The sequence below is a fragment of the Channa argus genome, chromosome 9 (assembly GCF_033026475.1).
Source record: "Channa argus isolate prfri chromosome 9, Channa argus male v1.0, whole genome shotgun sequence".
Lineage (NCBI taxonomy): Eukaryota > Metazoa > Chordata > Actinopteri > Anabantiformes > Channidae > Channa > Channa argus.
Genome location: NC_090205.1, coordinates 27,942,108 through 27,962,321, shown reverse-complemented (window position 1 = coordinate 27,962,321; position 20,214 = coordinate 27,942,108). Strand labels below are relative to the sequence as shown.

Sequence of the window (20,214 nt, the reverse complement as noted above, 5' to 3'; positions counted from 1 at the left end):
AAACAGAATCACACTAGGCAACAACAGACTTTAATTCTTATTGGTGTACTTTAATATTACAACATTTTATCAGCTCTGACAGGTGGGGGGGTATTTATTCATAAAGAAGGACAACACCATCATCTACAAGCATAATAAATGATTGCAGCCAGGGGAACTTCTTTAGTGTCTGGGTGATGGTCTGCCGGAGGAGGGCTGAGGGAGACGAAATTTAGCCATCTCAACTTCCAAGTCAACAAATGTGAACGGGGTGTAGCTGTGGTGCTGGTAGTTTTTATAAGTGCTGTTGTCAAAAGACTCCTCAGGCTCTGCAGGTGCTGATGCTGCAGCCTCTGCAGAAGAAGAGGGAAACACAAACAAACACACACACAAAAGGACATGTTAGAAAGTTGAGTCTGGTACAAAGATTATTATTTTATATCACTCTCTTGTTCATGCATTAAAACAGGAATAGCTCTAGTATTGCCAAATGCAATCCTGGCTAACAATGGCTGTAACTAGTACCTGATGGGTATTTCTGGTTAAACTATAACTTGCTTGTATAAATTTAATTGCAGTATACATTTCCAAATGAAGAAGAATGCATTTACATATTTAAACATGTTAACGAGATAAGATGGTTTATAGTGGGGTATTTCCCTAGGTGACAGCCTACATTACCCCCAACAGAGTGTGGAGAAACACTGGTGTGAAAAGTTCCAGAGAAACATATTTGTGAGACGCAGCACGTGAAGATAAATGTGCTAAATGTGAGACAGTAAAAAGAGCCCACACTAAAAAATAAATAAAACTGCCAGATGCCGCATGAAATGGATTTTTAAAAAAAAAGGAAATAGGTCAAAATAATGGTTTTTGGAACAAGACTTTGAAGCTTTTGATTTGGCCAGAGCTGCATATTATAATATAAACATATATATATGAATATTACTTCACTTTTAAATCTAAATCTCTCTGGAGCCTATAACATACTTCCAACACATAGTAACATGGTACAAATCCACTATCAGACAGAAACACCTTTATATACAGTACTTTCATCAATCAGTACATTACTTATCAAACATGCTTCAAGGAGAAGAAAATGATTAATAATTAAAAGGTAAAACCAAATAACAGAAAATGAACAAGGTGTAAACTAGAGGGAAGAGGAATTACACAAGTGGTCTGAGAAGAGTCAGGCAAAAACACAAATGTTTCAGATTTAACTCTGGTGAACACTGGCCGGTAGCTCCTATCGGTCAACAAACATATTATGACTGGGATCTCACAAATTTTGATATGTGACTAAGCTTCCCAAATTACTTCTGCTCACGCCATATACTCCTAGCTCTGCTCATCATGTTGCTATCAGGAACTGGAGGCCTTTAATATCAAACAATGACATTAGCTGTAACTTAAACTTTTGCAAATCCAGCAAACCACTTCATAAAAACAGAAACAACAATGAGCAAAAGTGAGCAATATACCAAAATGAACAATAGAGCAAGGAGAGGAAATGAAGAGGGATTTGGCAGCTGTAAAGAGTGGCTCTGTGCAGGGGATTAGAAAAAAAAAACAGGTAGTGTGTTCGTTAGTTTAAAACAGAGACATGAAGCAGAATTTGAGCAGGATTAGTGTGACAAAAGGAAATATCATCTTTACCATACACTGACAGTAACAAGAGTTTTGTGAGTGGATTAAAGTCTAAATTACACTGTACAATAAGAAGCAAACTTCATTAGGAAGAGGAATGCAACAAAAACCCTTCAAGAATGGTAAAAAATACAAGTAGCCCACATCTATGTCATGCATAAGCAGCCAGGCTGGAAACCAGGGCAAGGAAAAATTAGGCATCCCAATCACGGAGTACGGAAATACACAACTGTTTAAAAGAAACCGCAGATGATATTTAAAAATCTGTGTAAACAACAAGAACTACTGTTTGTGACGGGGTTGTGTCTAGTTAACAGCCGAACTGTACACAGAATGTATTAAGGACAGATGAAAGTGTGGTCATCTGTACAGCCTAAATATCCACTAAGAAAAAGAAAATAGTAAAGATTTGGGGGTAGGATGGTGTAGTTTGTACCCTCAGATGGGTTAATTCCAGCTTCTTCCTGCAACTTCCCTTCTGCAGATATATGGACTGGCGCACAGTCCACCAGTTCCTCTGCACTCTCTCCAGGGCTGGACACATCAGCTGCAACCTCGGCAGCAGCTTCACTTTCTTCAGGGGCAGTTTTAGTAGGGGCTTCAGCAGAGGCGGGCTGTGGGGTTTCAGTGGGCACATCAGTTGGAGCTTTTTCAGGAGAAACAGGCTCAGTCATAACTTCTATTTCTGTTTGGGCATCAGGGAGAGTAACATCTTCTCCTACTTCTTGGGCAAGTTTCACTGCAGCTTCACCTGAGACTTTGAAAGCGGTGACCCCAGGAGCATCTCGTGTGGCAGCAAAGATCTCTGGGGCAGAGTCCACTAACTCCTCAGAGCTAATGCTGGGTCCCCCCACAGTAGATTGACCTGCTTCTGTAGTTTCTACAACGTTTTCTGGAGTAGCGTCCTGTAAAGCCTCAGCAGGAGAAGGCCGAGTATACTCAGGCTTTGGTGGAACTACCTTATTAGTATCTTCTTTCACTTCTAATGTGACCTTGTAGATGTCTGCTTCTTTTTTTAGAGTGGATCCTGACAGTTTTGGTGTAGAATTTTGGGTTCCAGTCGTAACTTGTGACTTCTCGTCCTCAGAGTCAGAGTCAGACTCAGACTCAGAATCTGAGTCGCTGGATGATGAGGACGAAGATCCACCAGCTGCTAGATCATTATGTTCAAAAGAGGTTGTGACAGAGGAGACTGTATGATCTGTGGTGGAGGCTACAACTGGAGTTTGATCTGGTGCTAGTGTTTTATGGCTCGCATTAGCCTTGGCCTTAGCATCTGATGAGGAGACACCTGAAGCTTCTGCCTCCTCTGACATGGCTAGGACTGATTCACTGGCAGCAGTCACAGGCACTGTAGCTGCTGCAGATGTTTCTGCAGTGGCAGGGGAGCTGGTTGTTTGTTCAGATATACCTAGAGACTGTGATGGGAAAACTTCAAGCTGTGAAAATTTAACTGGGAAGCCAAGGGTAGTCTTGTAGGCTACCAGGTTTGCTCTCTCATCTGACGCCTCTGCTGCTGAGGAAAATGGTAAATGAAACAAGTATGGTTAATAAGAACAAACATCTTGCACTGAATATGCTTTCATGGAATTTCACACACTTTACTTTTTTAACAACAGCACACATTATAAGAACTGAATTACCACATTCATATACATTAAAGTACAGCTTATACTTATTGTTAAACTCGTAAAAGTTTTTTCATCTGTAATTACACACAATCAGACACACTTCATTGCTGAATATTTATGGGTAGGATGGAAGACTAGAAAAGAAAAATTTTGTTAGACCTTCTGGCACATTTTCTGCAGTGTAAAAAAGGCTTTAAGACAAACTCTAAACACACACACAGCATGTATTTTTGACAAAAATCAAATCAATGGAAATACATTAATACCATTAATCAGCCAACTTTTTATAGCAAACAAACAAATTTTACAAATAAGTCTTACTCTTGCTTGCTGCCTTTGTTTTTTTGCCTGGCTTTGCAGGCTCCCCCGGCTGGGTGCATAACAAAGCAACCGACTGATTCCTCAGGATGCCCCAGCTCTCTAACTGGTGATACTGCAGAACACAGACATCTTCGGTGTTACTCTCAAACATAGTGCAAAACAACAGCAATCAGACATCAAATTCTTGTCGACACAGAAGCTGGTAATAGTTGTTATGAAGAGTTAAACATTTCAAGATGCCTAAAGAAATAATTCTGTTTCTGAAAAGTCCTAAGTTCATCTAGAACATCCTGAAGCTGAAACTAAACTTAATGAGAGCAGTGACTAAAATGCAACCAGGCTAAGCTTTTGGAGCCTTTGTGTTAGACCCCAGGCTATGTCTTGGTGGCAGTAAGCTTTGGGAATGTAATGAATATCAGACAAGAGATCAACATTTCCGCTTTTATTTCCAGGTATTTACATCTGGATTCTGATACACAACTTAGAAAATAGCGCCTTTTATTTGAACTCACCCATTTTTAATGTAAGCAAAAATATTGGAACAGATAGACTTAAAGTTAATGAGACTTAATATTTAGTTGCAAATCCTTTGCAGATAAGGCTGTGATCCACTGACTCACCAACTTTTGCATCCTTTTTATGTGATTCTTTTCCTGCAGCTTCTTTAAGTTGTTGTTTGTTTTGGGGATAACTCATTCAGTCACCTCTTTAGCAGGTAAAATGCCCTGATGAACTCCTTTTTTGGCAGTGTGTTTTTGGTCATTATCTTGCTGTATGATGAAGGATCTCCCTATCAGATTGGTTGCATCTTTCTTTAAACTGGTAGGCAAAATGTTTCTGTAGACTTCTGACTTAATTTTGCAGCTGCCATTGTGTGTTACATCATCAATGAAGATTAATTAGCCTGACCCAGAAGAAGCCAGTCAAGCCTAAACCATGACATTACCTCCACTATGTTTGACACATGAACTTGGAATATTGGGATCATATGCAGATCATTTCTTTTCCAAACATTAACCTTTCCATCACTTTGAACTTTCAGTCCACGAAACTCTCATCTTTGTAAATTTTGGCTAATTCTAGCCTGGCCCTCCTATTCTTCAAATGAATGATGAAACCCAAATGTTTTCAGTCTAAAATAAAAGGAATTGGCCTCACTGTTTATATATATATATATATATATATATATATATATATATATATATATATATATATATATATATATATATCTTTTGGAGTAAAGTTAAAGTTATCATTTAGACATGTAAGGAATATGGTATAAATCTTAGATGAGCAGGCAGCCATGAAAAACTGTGACTGAGGGAAATGTTACAGGCTTTAGCAGGGGAGACATTCATAGTTATTGCGTTAAGACTGATGTTCAAAAAGCTGACACTTGGCCTCATCAGATTATAGACCACCCTTCCACTAGATTTCAGAGTATCCACATGGTCACATCGAGCTAACATTTAGTTTGCTCCTTTTTTTCTCTTTTTTCACTCTCCCATAAACTTAGGCTGGTCGTGTATGATGAGCGCAGGGTTGCGATTTAACAGTGATTGGTTAGCGATTATCAGTTTGTACACTGTCATTAGGCTCCTCATACCTGTAGGTTTGAGTATGACAATACTAAAATCACACACGTAGGCTGAAAATAACGAAATGCTGAGGCATAACGTTAGTAACTTCCATAGGTACGTCTGGTGTTGTTACGGAATTGCCGTCTACACCTTTATCAGTAGTTACACGATTAGGTGTAAAAAGTTTTACATAAGTACAATGTCTTTAACAATAAAATACAGTGTGCAAACAAACTACAACAAACGGTTTGGGTTATTACCTTGATAGGACACAATCGCCCTGAACGAAGCAAGAAGGTCGCCATTGCGTGTTGCCAATGTTATGCACCGGTAGGAAACTTCGGTTAACAATAGTTCCACAACGATAAGGTTAATGTTACCAGCATGCAAGGAAATGACTTAACATTGCTTCCTACTTATTTAGAAATATACATTTTCACTAACGTAGGTGAACAATGTTAATTTTCTGATGCAAAATTAAACTAGTTATTAAAATAAATTAAAATAGTTCGAGGTTTGTATTCAACGCGCTCACTGAAAACCTGTGTTACTACTATAGTTTATATATTTAGGTTTTACTGTTCATGGGTTCAAATAATATACATCTCTTACCTAGTGTCAGTATTGCCGGGGGGCTGTAGTTCAGTTGGTAAAGGAAGTCGTCCGTGGGATCGAACCACTGGCGTCCCTGGTTCCGGCTATATGTCAAAGTGTCTCTGGACAAGACACTGAACCCCTAACAGCCCATTCCCCGCCCCAAGCGGAACGGTGCAAGCTGTCAGGAACGTAAAAACTGTGCCAAATCAACATGCGGACAATGATCTGCTGTGCGACCCTGAACTCACGGGAAAAGCCGAAAGGACAAACACATTAAAAAACCTGGTATTGGCCTCATGTTTAGCTTTTTGGTTTAACTTTTGTTAAATAATTCCACAATGAAAAACAGTTTGCCCGAGGTTGTGTTTGCCTGAGACCTGCTGTGACCAAATGTTTTTTTTTTATGATTTTTGCACCCTAGCAATAGATACAAAGCTTTTACTGGCAAAATTAAAAACAGGTGAGTTATTTTCTGACTTTAAGACACAAATCATAAAATTAGTAGAAGCCCCAGTAATAATCATGTCAATAAATAATGAAGGGTTGGGGATGAAACAGAACATTTGGACTTCATATGTTGAGCGTACATAATATGATTTCCGTTCTCATTAAGTGTTGACACAAGTCGTGATAACATCGTTACATTACCCCGCGGAAACAAACCTTAGCTAGAGTTCAACAGGAACATGCTAAAGGCTAATAAACTTAACTTCACTAGGTGGACAGATGTGTGAGCAGGTTAGAGAATTACACACATCCCCAGCTTTCAGATATAAGAACCCATGCACATGAAAGTATATAGATTATAGAAGTCACACAAGTGTTCAGGTGTGACGGTGTCTCCCTGGGGCAATATAGTCTCTTTTTTAGGAATGAAAAAACAGACCCGCGTCCCCACGTCCATTTAATAAGCAAATGGTAATAAGTTGCAAACTTTCTGGTCAGGTACACATATTACTCTCAATCTACATGAACTAAAATATTTTAAGATTTTTATTTGGTGTATCAGCGATTTTGCAGCGGCGGAGGTTTAGCTCAGTGGTTACTTCTCAACAATCTTGACGTTTGTTCTCTCGCTCCAATGATTCGCGGATCAGGAGTTCGAACCACGGGCGCTGTCCTCTGCTTTTCATTTTTGTTTTTCATCTCTCCCCCCTCTATCTGTCAATTTTCCAATTTCAACTACTTTGTAACTAAACATATAAAACGCATGTATTTTTACACTTTCTAATAAAATGCAATCTTACAGATTCCTCAGTCTGAAAAAGTGTTGGCCCTGAGATAAACTGGAGACCTGTTCAGGATGTACTCTGCCTCTCACCCTATGACAGCTGAGACAATGATCAACAACAGGACAATGATCCGAAGCTTACCTGTAAATCTACATCAGAATGGCTGAAAAGTAAAAGAATAAAAACTTTCGAATGGCCTTGTCAAAGCCCAGTCCTTAACCCAATTAAAGTGCTGCGGCAGAACCTTTCAGAAAACTGCAATAAATGCCCAATAACTGAAAGGAAGCAACGTTATAAAGAATAATGGGCCAAAATTCAGACACACAATGAGAGATTGATAAAGTCATATAGGAAATGATTACTCCAAGTAATTGCTGCTACAGGTGAAGCTTCAAGTGTTAAATAGTAGGGGGGAGAACAGGGGAGACTTAATATTGCCACCCAATCTTTTTATTAAACAATGGCACAGTAAAAAAAAAATAACCTGCTGGAATCAGATGAATTTATAATATTTGTACACACACACACACAAAACCAACTAAAAGAGGGTTTACTAATCATTGCACATGACTGTATTCTACTCAAGTATTTTTTTGCTCTATAAAATATGGTTTCAGTGTTTAAGTAAAATCTAAACTAGTTGATATTCAGCAATGTTTCATGTAAAGATTCCATCACTTACAGCACCAGAAATAAATGTACACACAACCAATATGAAGTTGATTTTATTGTTTTCTTAACACTCAGTGTCTACACAAAAGCATATATCACAGAGCTAAGTTCACTTTGCCAAAAATCTAATGCTTTATCTTCCATCCTACAACAGTGTGGAACTATTAAAATCACTATTCTCACATACAAAGCTAGGGTTTGTTAATGTTCCACTATGGAGTACAGATGTATAGGAAAATGGCTTTATTAAAAAAGAGTCATTACAAAGTTGTTGTTGTTCACTTCTGGGAAACTTCATCCAACTTGGGCTCTACAAACACAGAGCACAGCTATCAAACTGGTACATCTTTGATCATTTAGTGGCATTTATACATTTAATTACCCAATACTACTTGTTCTGATCTTAATGTATATGAGCTGCACTAGATAAAATTACCAAACAAATTAGGATACAGACAAAGCTGTAATGTTGTAAACTTGCTGCATGCTTGGATGTGAGATGGCTTGCGTAAATCACACTGCACTGATATTATGTTTTGATATTGCAGCAAAAAGCACAAGCTTTGGTCATAGCACTGGTCTACGATGTAATACAGACCAAAGGTGGGGGAAGAGGAGAGCGTGGAGCTGGTCTACCTACTGAAACACCAAACAGAGTGTTCTGCTTCAATTCATGTGGTGCCGTGTTTGCAGATGTTAGATTAGAAGGAAGTGGAACTGTCTTCGTTACGAGAGCTTTGGATTAAAAGTTTGTCAACATTGTTTACAGTGTACTTTGTCTGTTGATGGCCAAAGATAGATATCTACCCCTACCTACCCTACTTTAGGCACTGTTACTTGGCAAACATAAAACAAGATCTTGAGAAGTACAGTAAAAATATTTTTTTTGGTTATGCATATCAGTTGAACATAAGAAAACAATTTGCATAGTAGAGTTATTTCACGTTAGAAGTAGAACAGTTTATTGACTTGACTCACCTGTGAATTTGAACCCAGGGAAAGATGTGAGGTCTCCACCACCATAGAGTCTCTGAAGCTTTGCAATCTCCTTTGCTAAAGCCTCCTTATACTCTGTACCTTCATCAACTAAGCCCCCAGAAGCACTACAAGAGGAAAACAGAGATGGCAGCAAGTATCAGCTCATTTTCTCTTTGATTCTTTGGATGTTATGGGCGTGAACTTGATGAATCATAGATTGTACTGTTAAAAATGTATAACTCTCTTGATTCCTTCTCTTTGTGGGTATCTTATGTTTGAGATTTTCAAACTTAATATAACATGAAACCAAGGTAATCTGACCAAAAAATAAAAAAATAATAATACAGCTTTGACCATAGAAAAGCACCACCATGTGTCAAACATGGTCCTGGTTCTGTCATGGTTTAGAGTTGTATGGTGGCTAGTTGAACTGGAACACTAACTTCGAGTGACAGCCACAGTACACACAACAGCTGTCCGTGATGATGCAAAGAGATGATGATCCATTAGTCTACAATACAGTATCTCAGTTATGTCCTCACTGTTATGCTGCCACATTTTCACAGCTAGAAAGTTGTGAGTTTGCATCTCTGGCTGATCATGACTTTCCTGGAGTTTGCATGTTCTCCCCCTGCTTGCGTGGGTTTCCTCCAGTTACTCCAGTTTCCTCCCCACAGTCCAAGTCATGCATGTTAAGTTAATTGGTCAGTCTAAATTTTCCATAGGTATGAATGGTTGTCTGTCTGTGAATGTCTCTCTGTGTTTGCCCAGTGATAGATTGGAGACAGAATGGGTGGACACCACCTCTAACAGAGATAGGCTCTAGCCCCCCATGACCCTAAACAGGATAAGTGGTTACAGATAATGGATAGATGTGTAGTAAATCTCTGAGGGCATATTTTAAAAGGATGAGTGAATAAAAAAACAATGGAATTGGTATGTCAGAAGTTTGATGTCACAGAATTCAGTACAGAGGAAATTCTACATCACATCTTTATTAATTTCTAACAGGACAATTTTTGGTGTATGTAGCACAATGGTAAGAGTAATCAGTGCAATATTTAGTATATTTCCAGTTTGTTATGTCTTATATCTGCCTTAATTCCATTTGCTTTTTTGAGAGGAACTGCGTTTTTAAATGTATACAGTATTAGTATAGCTCTATAATGCAACTGTTGTCTACAAAATATTTTTTACTGTATTAATGCATTATCATCGTTGGTGTCATCATAGTAGTTGTTCCATAGTTATGTTTCCTCAATGGTTTCTGAGATGATCAGCTAAGTGAAAATCTGACAGGCGAGGCCAATTTTCACTTTTGATTCACCTGTGTGGGAAACGAACCTTCCTCTTTACCACAAATTCAGCTGCTGACCAAAAAGAGATTGTAATGAACACACTGCAGCAGTTTAAACATCTTGACATTTCAGTTTACCTGAACTTCTAAACCTCAGCAAAGCTAAGGACAATCCTAAGAAGATCTTGTGATAACTTAGTAACAAACCACGGGAACTAAGGAGACTGGCTTACTGGCTTTTTGTAGAGTACTCGCGTATGGAGTCCAGGAAAAGTTTCTTAACTGGGTCCAAATGAGCTGGGAATCAATAGGAGGAAAAACAAAATTAATTTCTTTAAACAGAAAAATATAACATTTTTCCTAGCCACATGCTAGCATGTGGCTAGAACACATTAATAACAACCAATCCAGTTTTATCCGTAACCCTTGTGTGACACAGTAGGAAAAGTAGCAGCTACAAGAGTCAGATGGAAAGGAACAACTGAAGGTCAGGTCAGCTGACAGGATAAAAAGTTGCTGTGATAGGTCATGCTAGGCTACACAGATAGGCACAGATCTCCAGAAGACACACAAATCATTTAACTGTAAAGTCTGAAAACTCCATTTTAAATGCAGTTAGATTTCACACACAACAACTAGGGTGCAACGCCACCAAGAGGTTTTACTATAAAAAAAAAGTACTTGACAAAATACACCTAACAATGTAAGGTAAAACACAAGCTTAGGTTCCACATTCTTTGACCATTTTAATGCCAAATAAGTTTGTGAGGGAAGAAGAACAAGGATTTAAGTGGAAGAGTAACACAATGGAAGTGGTGGAAACAAAAGCTTTACCTTTAAGTTTAGTGTTTAACAATCACAAATACAAAATCAAGCACAACAGTTCTCTAAAAATACAACAAGTTCTCTCAGGTTTGAACAGACTGTAAATCTGTATTTTTGAACTAGAATTAAAAAAAAAAAAAGTGGGAGTTATGGGTCACTGTGACTTATGCAGGAAATTGTGCAGACATCCTAGAAAAACGAAGCGATGAGAGGAATGAGCAGGCAGACATTAGGAAATAGGATACAGAAAAAGGGGTTCATAATTATAGCAGGCAAAAAGTCTGAAAGCAGACTGTTATGCAGCTACTGTGTCACATGCATATAAACAAGGTGGCTGAAACAGCCCAAAACACATTTGACCTGTTGCACAGCTATAGACCCATCCAAAAGTATTGGAAGGGCAAAGGCAATACTTGTTTTTGCTGTACAAAAGATGTAATGGATATGATCAGGTAAAAGATTCATTTATTTATTTTGGTCCTTTCAGCCTATCCCTTGAGTTCAGGGTCACCACAGCAGATCATTACTCCAGATGTTGATTTAGCACAGTTACGCTGAAGGCCCTTCCTGATGCAACCCTCCCCAATTTCTACCAGGCTTGGACAAGCACTGCACACCTAGGCATGGGAATGGGCTGTTAGGGGTTCATTGTCTTGTCCAGAGACACTTTGACATATAGCCGGAACCAGGGATAGAACCACTGACCCTGTGGTCCGTGGAAGACTGCCTTTACCAACTGATATGCTTTTATATCTTTGTTGTTTTACCTACTGAGATATAAAAGCTTGATTAGGTAAAAGATATGCTTTTATACTGTATCTCAGTAGGTAAAATCAACAAAGACACCACCTTTTCTACCAGATGACCCAAATTTAATCTCTTCCAACAGCAAAAATAAAGCGCAAAAATTATGTTTAACAATTCCTTGTTTACAGTAACTGCATCATGTTTTTTTATTCATTTTCTTGCTGTATGAAGCTCCTCCCAATTAGTTTTATGTATTTCTGTAATATGTAGACAAAATGTTTCTGTACAACTCTGAAATAAATTTAGTACTACCATCATGAGTTATATAATCAATAAAAGATCAGTGACTGGCCTAAGAGTAGCTAACACCTGACAGTCACATGTTTCAATACTTTTAGAAGAGTTTGAAAAAAATACTAGAAGATAAAATAAAAGCTGAAATTCTTTCTATCTTTTAAACAAAACCAAAGGTCATCGGTGTACAGCAAAAACAATTTAAGCTTTCTGTTCCCATACTTTTGGAGCAGACAGTACATAAAAAAAGGACAAAGAGGGTGAGTGCATGTGCTTGGTGAATATAGCATGGGAAAGGAAGGTACTGTTTGTGGAATATGGTAAAAATGCATAAACCTAATTAAACTATTAAAATGTGTCGTGCAAGGCAAGAAGAAAATGTGTTTGTGATCCTCATTATCCTTACAGTTTATCCTTAATATTCATCACAAACAATTCCTCATATTAGTTGTGCACATGGTGATGAAAATAACTGCTGGTAGACTGCAGGGTCCACAGAGGAAAAGTAGAGGGTTGTGGGGAGGGGTGAGGTTGTAGTGTGTACCCTCAGATGGTTCAACTGACTCAGCTGGGCCCTCTCTCTGCAGTTCTTCTCCCGTAGCTTCAGCTATGACAGTAGCATTGTCATGTTCCTCAGGGTTCTCCACAGGGGCAGAAACTTCAACTTTGGCCACAGGCTCAGGGGTCACATCAACAAGGACAAATTCAGAGGCAGCTTCCACAATAGGGGCCGCTTCGGTCACAGACTCAGGGGCAGGTTCAAAAATGACAAATTCAGGGGCAGCTTCCACTATAGGGGCCGCTTCGGTCACAGGCTCAGGGGCCGGTTCAAAATTGCCAACTTCAGGGGCAGCTTCCACTATAGGGGCCGCTTCGGTCACAGGCTCAGGGGCCGGTTCAAAAATGACAAATTCAGGGGCAGCTTCCACTACAGGGGCCGCTTCGGTCACAGGCTCAGGGGCCGGTTCAAAATCGCCAAATTCAGGGGCAGGTTCCACTATAGGGGCCGCTTCGGTCACAGGCTCAGGGGCCGGTTCAAAATGGACAAATTCAGGGGCAGCTTCCACTATAGGGGCTGCGTCGGTCACAGGCTCAGGGGTCGGTTCAAAATGGACGAATTCAGGGGCAGCTTCCACTATAGGGGCCGCGTCGGTCACAGGCTCAGGGGCCGGCTCAAAATGGACAAATTCAGGGGCAGCTTCCAGTACAGGGGCCACTTCGGTCACAGGCTCAGGAGCCGGTTCAGAAAGGACAAATTCAGGGGCAGCTTCAGGCTCAGGGGCAGGTTCAACAAGGACAAATTCAGAGGCAGCTTCCACAACAGTGGCCCCTTCTACAGAAGCAGATTCAACAACTGGTGCAGCTTTTGCAACTGTGGCTTCAGAGGCCACTTCAGGGGCAAGTGCTGCTTTATCAGCAGGGTCCAGGTATACAGCTTCAACTGGAGTTTTAGCACCAAGAGCAGGAGAAGCAGATATAGCAAAATCTTCAGCTGGTAAAGGAACAGGAACAGCATCAACCACTGGTAAGGCTTCAGCGACAGTGGCAACAATAGGTGCAGCTTCAGTGGGATCCTCAACAACAGGTATAGCTCCTACTGCTAAAGCAGACTCAGGGATCGCTTCAATAGCGGGAGGAATTTCAATAACAGGTGCAGCTTCAGCTTCTGCAGTGGGAGTAGCCTCAACTACTAGGCTGCTGGTCACTACTGAAGTGTCGGTTCCCACAAACTCAGGTGGAGCAGCAGAAGAAATGGCCTCTGCAGCTGGTTTAGCTGCAGCTGCTCTTGCTGGAAAAACGTCACAAGGCTTGTGCTGGACAAGTTTCTCTATATCAAAGTATGTTTTAGCCTGTTTTTTGTCTAGAATGAAGGTCGGGGGTAAGCAAAGAAGATGCATTATTATTATTAAAAAAAAAAAAAAATGTTAACACATATGCATATGGCTGAAGGAATAACCACAAAACACATAAGTATTGTTCTGCTGGTGGGGCAGTTAGTCACACAATCTTCAAAAACCTGTGGAAGGAAAGCCAAGAGTGGAACTGAACTGTGGAGCATCATGGATATTATACATTTTTAAGTATTTGTATAACTAAATAGTCTCTGCATGCACCAATTTACATTGATCTTTTAATAGGGCGAAGAAAATACCTCCTAACAAATCTGTCATGTACAGTATGCCCAGTCCTGCTATAATGCTAACCTCTATCAAAGAAGCAGGCTCTAACAATAACAGGTTACTGCAGTAACTGCTTGCTTATACTGTAGTCTCAACAGAGCAGCTGCTGCATGTTATCTGTTTAAGACACAAGACACACAGCGTGGAAGCTCATCCCTGAAACATTGCTGCACCTTATCACGTCACTTTGTCTACTGCAAGGCTCCACACACCCTAAGGTCAAAAATAAAAGCTTAACCACAACTTTGCACTAAATCATGTTGTTTGTTACCCTAATAAAAAAATTTATAAATTGTATTCTTGTATATCTGGATCCAACTTAAAAAAAAACTTGCTAATGCAGTCCTACAATATTAAGAGAGTAGAGAGCATCTTCAAGATAAGTATATTAGAACAATTTGGATTTACACCAAAGACAAAGTGCACCGGGGCACCCTTTTGGAGCCGGACGGGGAAGGGGAGTTTGTCAGTGGTTTGCCCGAATAATGACATGGAGCCACCACCCTGTGGTTCCCCCATCTGCAGGGATAAGAGTCGGATGCGAAGCCGGGTGGCAGGCAAGGCAGGGAGTTTAGGCCAGCTAATTCAAGGATTTGGAAGCTTGTTCTGGGAACGTGGTATGTCACTTCTCTGATGGGAAAGGAGCTGGAACTGATGCGAGAGGCGTTGGAATCATTCCAATTCGGGAGTTAAACTGAGTGAGAGGTGCTGGGCAAGAGAGGGGATACTCACAAGTTCCTGGCTGAGTGCTGCTGTGTTGAAGTTATGCTAGAGGAACAAGAGGGTCATCTCTATGTGGCTAAAAGTTGCTGAGGGGAAGCCCTAGCTGTTGTTTGTGCTTATGCACCAAATAGCAGTTCAGAGTATCCAGCCTTTATAGAGACCTTGAATGAGGTCCTTGAGAGAGTACCACCTGGGGACTCCACAGTTCTGCTGGGGGACTTTAACACCCATTTAGGCAATGATAGAGAGACCAGGATGGGAGTGATTGGGAGGAGCGGCCTGCCTGAACTGAACCCACTTGGTGCTTTGTTGTTGGACTTCTGTGCTAGTCTTAGTTTGGCCATAACGAACACCATGTTCGAGCTTAGAGCTTTTCACAAGTATACCTGGTACTAGAACACCTTACACCTTGTCAATGATCCACTTTGTGGTCGTATCATCAGATGTAAGGCTGTATGTCTTGGACACTCTGATGAAAAGAGGAGCAGAGCTGTCAACCGATCACCACCTGGTGGTGAGTTGGATCCGGTGGCGGGGGAGGATGCCAGATGGATCTGGTAAACCCAAACGTGTAGTGAGGGTGTGCTGGGAACACCTGGTTGAGGACCCAGTCCATCTGCTCTTTAACACCCATCTCTGGAAGAGTTTCTCCTGCATTCAGGAGTAGGCTGAAGACATCTGAGCGGAACATGTTTAAAGCCTCCATTGTTAAAGCCGCCGCGCTGAGTTGCGGCCAGAAAGTAGCTTATGTCGGTCGTGGCGGCAACCTGAAGACTTGCTGATGGACACCGGCAGTAGTGCAGGCTGAGGAAAGAGGCCTTTCAAGCATGGTTGGCTCAGGAGTCGCCCTAATTACCAGAGAGGTAATGCCAGGCCTGAAGGTCTGCCACTCAGGTGGTTAAACACACATAAACTTGGGTGTGGGAGGAGTTCTCAGAGGCTATGGAGAAGGACTTTAATGTAGCCTCGGAAACTCTGGAAAACCATCTGAATCCTCAAAAAAGTAAAGTAGGGTTTGGCCCAGGGTCTCTTCTCTAATTTGTGCAGATGATGTGGTTCTGGGATGCAGGTCAGCACCTCTAAGTCTAAGGCCATGGTTCTATCCCTGAAAACAGTGGATTTCCCCCTCGGTGTTGGGAATGAGTCACTACCCAAAGTGAAGGAAGTTAAGTATCATGGGGTATTGTTCAAGAGTGAAGGTAAAATGGATTGTGAGATTGAAAGGCGGATTGGTGCAGCATCAGCAGTAATGCGAACATTGTACTGAACCCTCGTGGTGAAGATGGCACTCTGCTGCAAGGCGAAGCTCTCAATTTACCAGTCAGTCAGTCAGTCAGTCAGTCAGTCAGTCAGTCAATCTATATTCCAACCCTGATTATCTTCATGAGCTTTGGGTAATGACGGAAAGAATACGATCCGGAGTACAAGTGAGTTTGAATGAGTTAGAAATGAGTTTCTCTTGAAGGGTGGCTGGGCTCAACCTTAGAGATAGGGTGCGGAGTTCTTACATCTGAAGGGTGCTCTGGGTAGAATCACTACCCCTTCACCTTGAAAGAAGTAAGTTCAGGTGGTTCGGGCATTTAATAAGAATGTCTCTTGGGCATTGCTGTGGAGAAGTCTGGAAATTGTCTGGAACGCCTTGCTAAACCACTGCTCTTTTTATACCCAATTACATTTACATTTAGTCATTTAGCAGATGCTTTTATCCAAAGCGACTTACAAGTGAGGTACAAGGCAGCAAAAATCTAAGTCAAGGAGAAAACATCAAAGCAAAGTCCTATCAGAAAAGTGTTCACGAGATACAAGTGCAAGGAGCAGAAAGGATTTTTTTATTTATTTATTTGTTTTTAATAGATATATGTGCATAGGAAGATGCACTTAAAGTTTTCAGCAGTTTTTTGAATATTGGGAGAGAATCAGCTGAGCTTGCAGCGTTTGGTAGCTCGTTCCACCATCGTGGGATCATTGCGCTAAACAATTATGATCCCTTAACCTGCTAATTTAATCAACACAAGTAAGTAATTACATTTTTTGTTAGGCTTACTGTTGCATACACCTTCTGTTCTGAATTACTAAGGTTTATGTCATTTTAATATCCTTCACATGCATTTGTGTCGGTATACTGCTTGGATGTGAAAAAAGCAAACAAGGCACTGCCAAAAAAAGTGCAATGACAGAAAAGATAATCACATATTTCATATTGCAGAGCCACTACATGTTGCCATACATTGTCAGTTTTATATTAAGTTAGACTATGCAAAAACTCTGCATATGACAGTAGTACTGTCAATATAACTATAGTTATTTTTCATGAAAACTGACAGATTTTGAGATTTGATATCCTCATCTCTATTTGTGATGAGCAGGATTTGTTTTGCCACATGCCACATTGTTTTGGGTCATAATCAGGAGGTGTAATGTTGCCAAACCTGATCCCATTTAACTCCTTCCAACTAAATCTTTGTACATTTTGCCAAATATTCTATGGAAGACATACTGCATTGGCTGCTAGGAGTCTCCTTTTGCACTGTAACTACAGGCTTAGGGACCTACCTTTGATACTTAAGAAAATATTAATTTAATGAGCCAAGATCTGAAAATTGCAGAGAACCCAACATCTAATTTTTCAAGATTATTTATAATATTTGCCATTAAAGGGCACAGTTATATTCTTTTCACTGGAAAGATGAAGACACTTATTCCAGCAGCATATTAGACTAGATTACCGACTCTTTCTGACATAACTTTAATGCATGTGGGAATGGACTTTCAGTAAAGAAAAACCAATTGTCAATACATACTGTGTAAGACAAGATTTCTACTTTGATGTTCTGGCCATTAGCAGGACGAGAGGACCTGCAGTTCAACCACCCCCCAGTGGTCAGTCAAATTCAAAATTCTAGTTAGAAATATCAGACAGAATACACACTGGAGCTGTGCTGTAAGCAGGGGTCAAACGACATCTCTTACAGACTATCATCTGTAGACAATTAGTTAGTGGGGCAGATAGGTTCTCCATAAGAAAAACGATCCCTTATTAAATAATTCCTGTTTTTTTAAGAAGACAATGCCATATGTATACAAAATTAATCAGAAACACAAACCAACAATAAAGTGAATACAAACGTTTTGTAATAGTTTTACAAGAGCAGCAGACACATGGTGTGACAATAGTTTGGACTCTAAAACTTACCAAAGCTGTTTTTGTTAGATGACTTCTTGGAACCCCCAGATTTTGTGCTGAAGGCTCTAGCAGCAGGTACTCTGTTCGGAGTACACCAGCTCTCAGCCTGGAAACACTGACATATGGCACACGCAGACACACACATGCACGCACAGAGTTTGTCAGACAAATGGTTGCCATCTTTCTGTGATTTGAATGGCTCTCATGTGAGAACACTTCCATATGCTTACTTTAAACTTCACATATTTGTCTCAATCAGTCTTGCTCATATGAGTGCGCATCAGATTTACCAGACACTTAAATCCACAAAGGTAGTCTAATGGTTCATTAAACCTAAGTCAGGTGAGCACTGAATTTAAAATTCATCATGAGATTCAGAAATTAATACAAAATTTTAAACTGGAAGAAGAGGCACTTCTAATTAATTTTATTAGACAGTTTCTGCAGAATCTACAACTTAAATCTATACTATGATGACCTCTAGTGGTGTTTGTGACGTACTAGTGGGGTTTAAGATCCCATGTGATTTGTTCCAGACAGCACAGATTTAAGCCTGTTAACTCTACACTGACACTACAGTCAGAGAGAGTGACAAATACACACTTTCGCCTTTTCCAATAAAGACAAAGTGATTTGTGAATTACTCACTTCTCACAGCGATATGAGAAACATCTTTTTAGATTGAGATGCACTTAACTCTATTTCAAAATTAATTTCACTTCTTCAAAATCTTGTGTGGGCACGATGTGTTACTTTTTCTATCTTTAGTGATCTACTTGGATTATTGGTTACATGGAACACACTAGGAATGACAGAACATGCTAAGAAACCACTTAAACATCTGCTGATGAACATCCATAAAATAAGAACACTATACTTTAACAATGAAGCATATAAAGCTACCAGTTTTCCTGAAATGTCTACTACTAACTTATACAAAAACAAACCACCTCCCTTTGGAAGACTGTCCATATAGGCCCTGACATTAAGAGGATTGACTAAACCATTTAGTTTACCACTATCCTGTCCCATTAAGCAGCTTCTAGGTATTTAAAATAAAAAAATAAAATAAAAGAGATCCCAAGCTGTGCGACAGTGATTATGTGTGCATCTGCTTGTTCCATTTCTTAGGTTTGCAGTGTGCATCATTTTATTGCCAAAATTAAGTTAATTACTATTATTTAAAGTGTCTTGCAAAACCCTGACACCTGCAGTGGAGCCTGTAGGTTTGAACAATGTTAGATGTCAAAGCATTAATTTGTTTTGACTGTCTCACTGGTATGTCAACAGGGTTAAATCTAACTGACTTTAATCCAGTCTTCACAAAGGCTCTTCCAAGTAAACATGTCCACAACCATTTAATGCATGGACAGTTTCAATACATACTCATGCATCATCACAGAACCAGCTTCATTTAAATATCAAAAAACTCAACTGTCAACGAGCTCACTAGAAAGTCACATCCCTTTTATAATTCAGAGTCTGGAGCTTCAGTTGTCAGACAAACAGCGGATGTGTGTGACAAAAATTGATTCTTGTCTTGTAACTGGAATTCATTACCTTGATACAGCCCAGCCGTCCTATCCTCAGCAGGGAAGCCGCCATCTTTTTCTAAAACCTGTGTTGGGGTTCAGCAAATACACAACGATTAATCAAAACTATAACAATAACGAAACATTTGCAAACTAGAATAAACAGCATTAGCAAACATGCAAATACAACTGAGCCGCAACAGCTGCGATTGTCTCCAGCCTCCCTTAGGAAAGATAAAATATGCCTAATGCAAAAAAATCCAATAAAAACTTATAACGTGTTGTCACCTTTTTAGAATTAAAAATACGGTGTCCCGCTTTTCCTGCTGGCCAATGCTCCAGCAGCAGCTCACAGCATCAGGGACATGGCTTTGTCAGACTGTACCAGCTTTATGTAACACATCAATGTGAACGCCCTCTTCCCGACAGAAGCCCTGCAAGTGCGTGTTTTTGTTTTTGTTTTTGTGAATTACTTATAATCAGTGGTTATCTAATAACGTTATGTCGGCCACATGTTGCTGATGTGTTAGTATAAGAACTGTTTGAACGGTGATGGGAATCATCTCTGGGTTCTGCTCCCCAACTGTCATTCAAGCTGAATGATTTTAGTGTTCGTGGCGTCATGTATGGCTTAATTAATATCGAATAATTAGTGTATATATATTGTAAATACGAAGGCTTAATGTGGGACTTTTATCCTGAAAGCTGTACTTATATTACCTTCAGATGAACATTGCCTGTGCCTGCTCTCCTGCACATTGTGTACTTTCCCTGGGGGCGTGTGTTGTG

The 20,214-nt window shown here is 40.0% G+C and overlaps 2 protein-coding genes across 7 annotated transcripts; both read right to left on the bottom strand.

Annotated features, from left to right (window-relative positions):
• Positions 1-8: 8 nt before the first annotated feature.
• On the bottom strand, positions 9-5,508 carry ndufv3 (NADH:ubiquinone oxidoreductase subunit V3). 4 transcript variants are annotated; one of them, XM_067515724.1, is made up of 4 exons: positions 5,425-5,508; positions 3,585-3,696; positions 3,044-3,148; positions 9-332 (listed from the first exon to the last, which is right to left on the bottom strand). In XM_067515724.1, the coding sequence occupies exons 1-4, from the start codon at positions 5,467-5,469 to the stop codon at positions 163-165; spliced, it is 432 nt and encodes a 143-aa protein (XP_067371825.1). In that variant the 5' UTR covers positions 5,470-5,508; the 3' UTR covers positions 9-162. The 4 variants fall into 4 exon arrangements, with proteins under 4 accessions (XP_067371825.1, XP_067371826.1, XP_067371827.1 ...); XM_067515725.1 differs by having other exon boundaries at positions 3,044-3,145; XM_067515726.1 differs by lacking the exon at positions 3,044-3,148.
• Positions 5,509-7,702: 2,194 nt separating this feature from the next.
• On the bottom strand, positions 7,703-20,207 carry si:ch211-140m22.7 (uncharacterized protein LOC570370 homolog). 3 transcript variants are annotated; one of them, XM_067515579.1, is made up of 7 exons: positions 20,146-20,207; positions 19,454-19,511; positions 17,903-18,008; positions 12,351-13,667; positions 10,174-10,237; positions 8,644-8,768; positions 7,703-7,975 (listed from the first exon to the last, which is right to left on the bottom strand). In XM_067515579.1, the coding sequence occupies exons 2-7, from the start codon at positions 19,496-19,498 to the stop codon at positions 7,944-7,946; spliced, it is 1,689 nt and encodes a 562-aa protein (XP_067371680.1). In that variant the 5' UTR covers positions 19,499-19,511; positions 20,146-20,207; the 3' UTR covers positions 7,703-7,943. The 3 variants fall into 3 exon arrangements, with proteins under 3 accessions (XP_067371680.1, XP_067371679.1, XP_067371681.1); XM_067515578.1 differs by lacking the exon at positions 20,146-20,207 and adding an exon at positions 19,714-20,027; XM_067515580.1 differs by lacking the exons at positions 7,703-7,975; positions 8,644-8,768; positions 20,146-20,207 and adding exons at positions 8,808-10,010; positions 19,714-20,034.
• Positions 20,208-20,214: the final 7 nt, after the last annotated feature.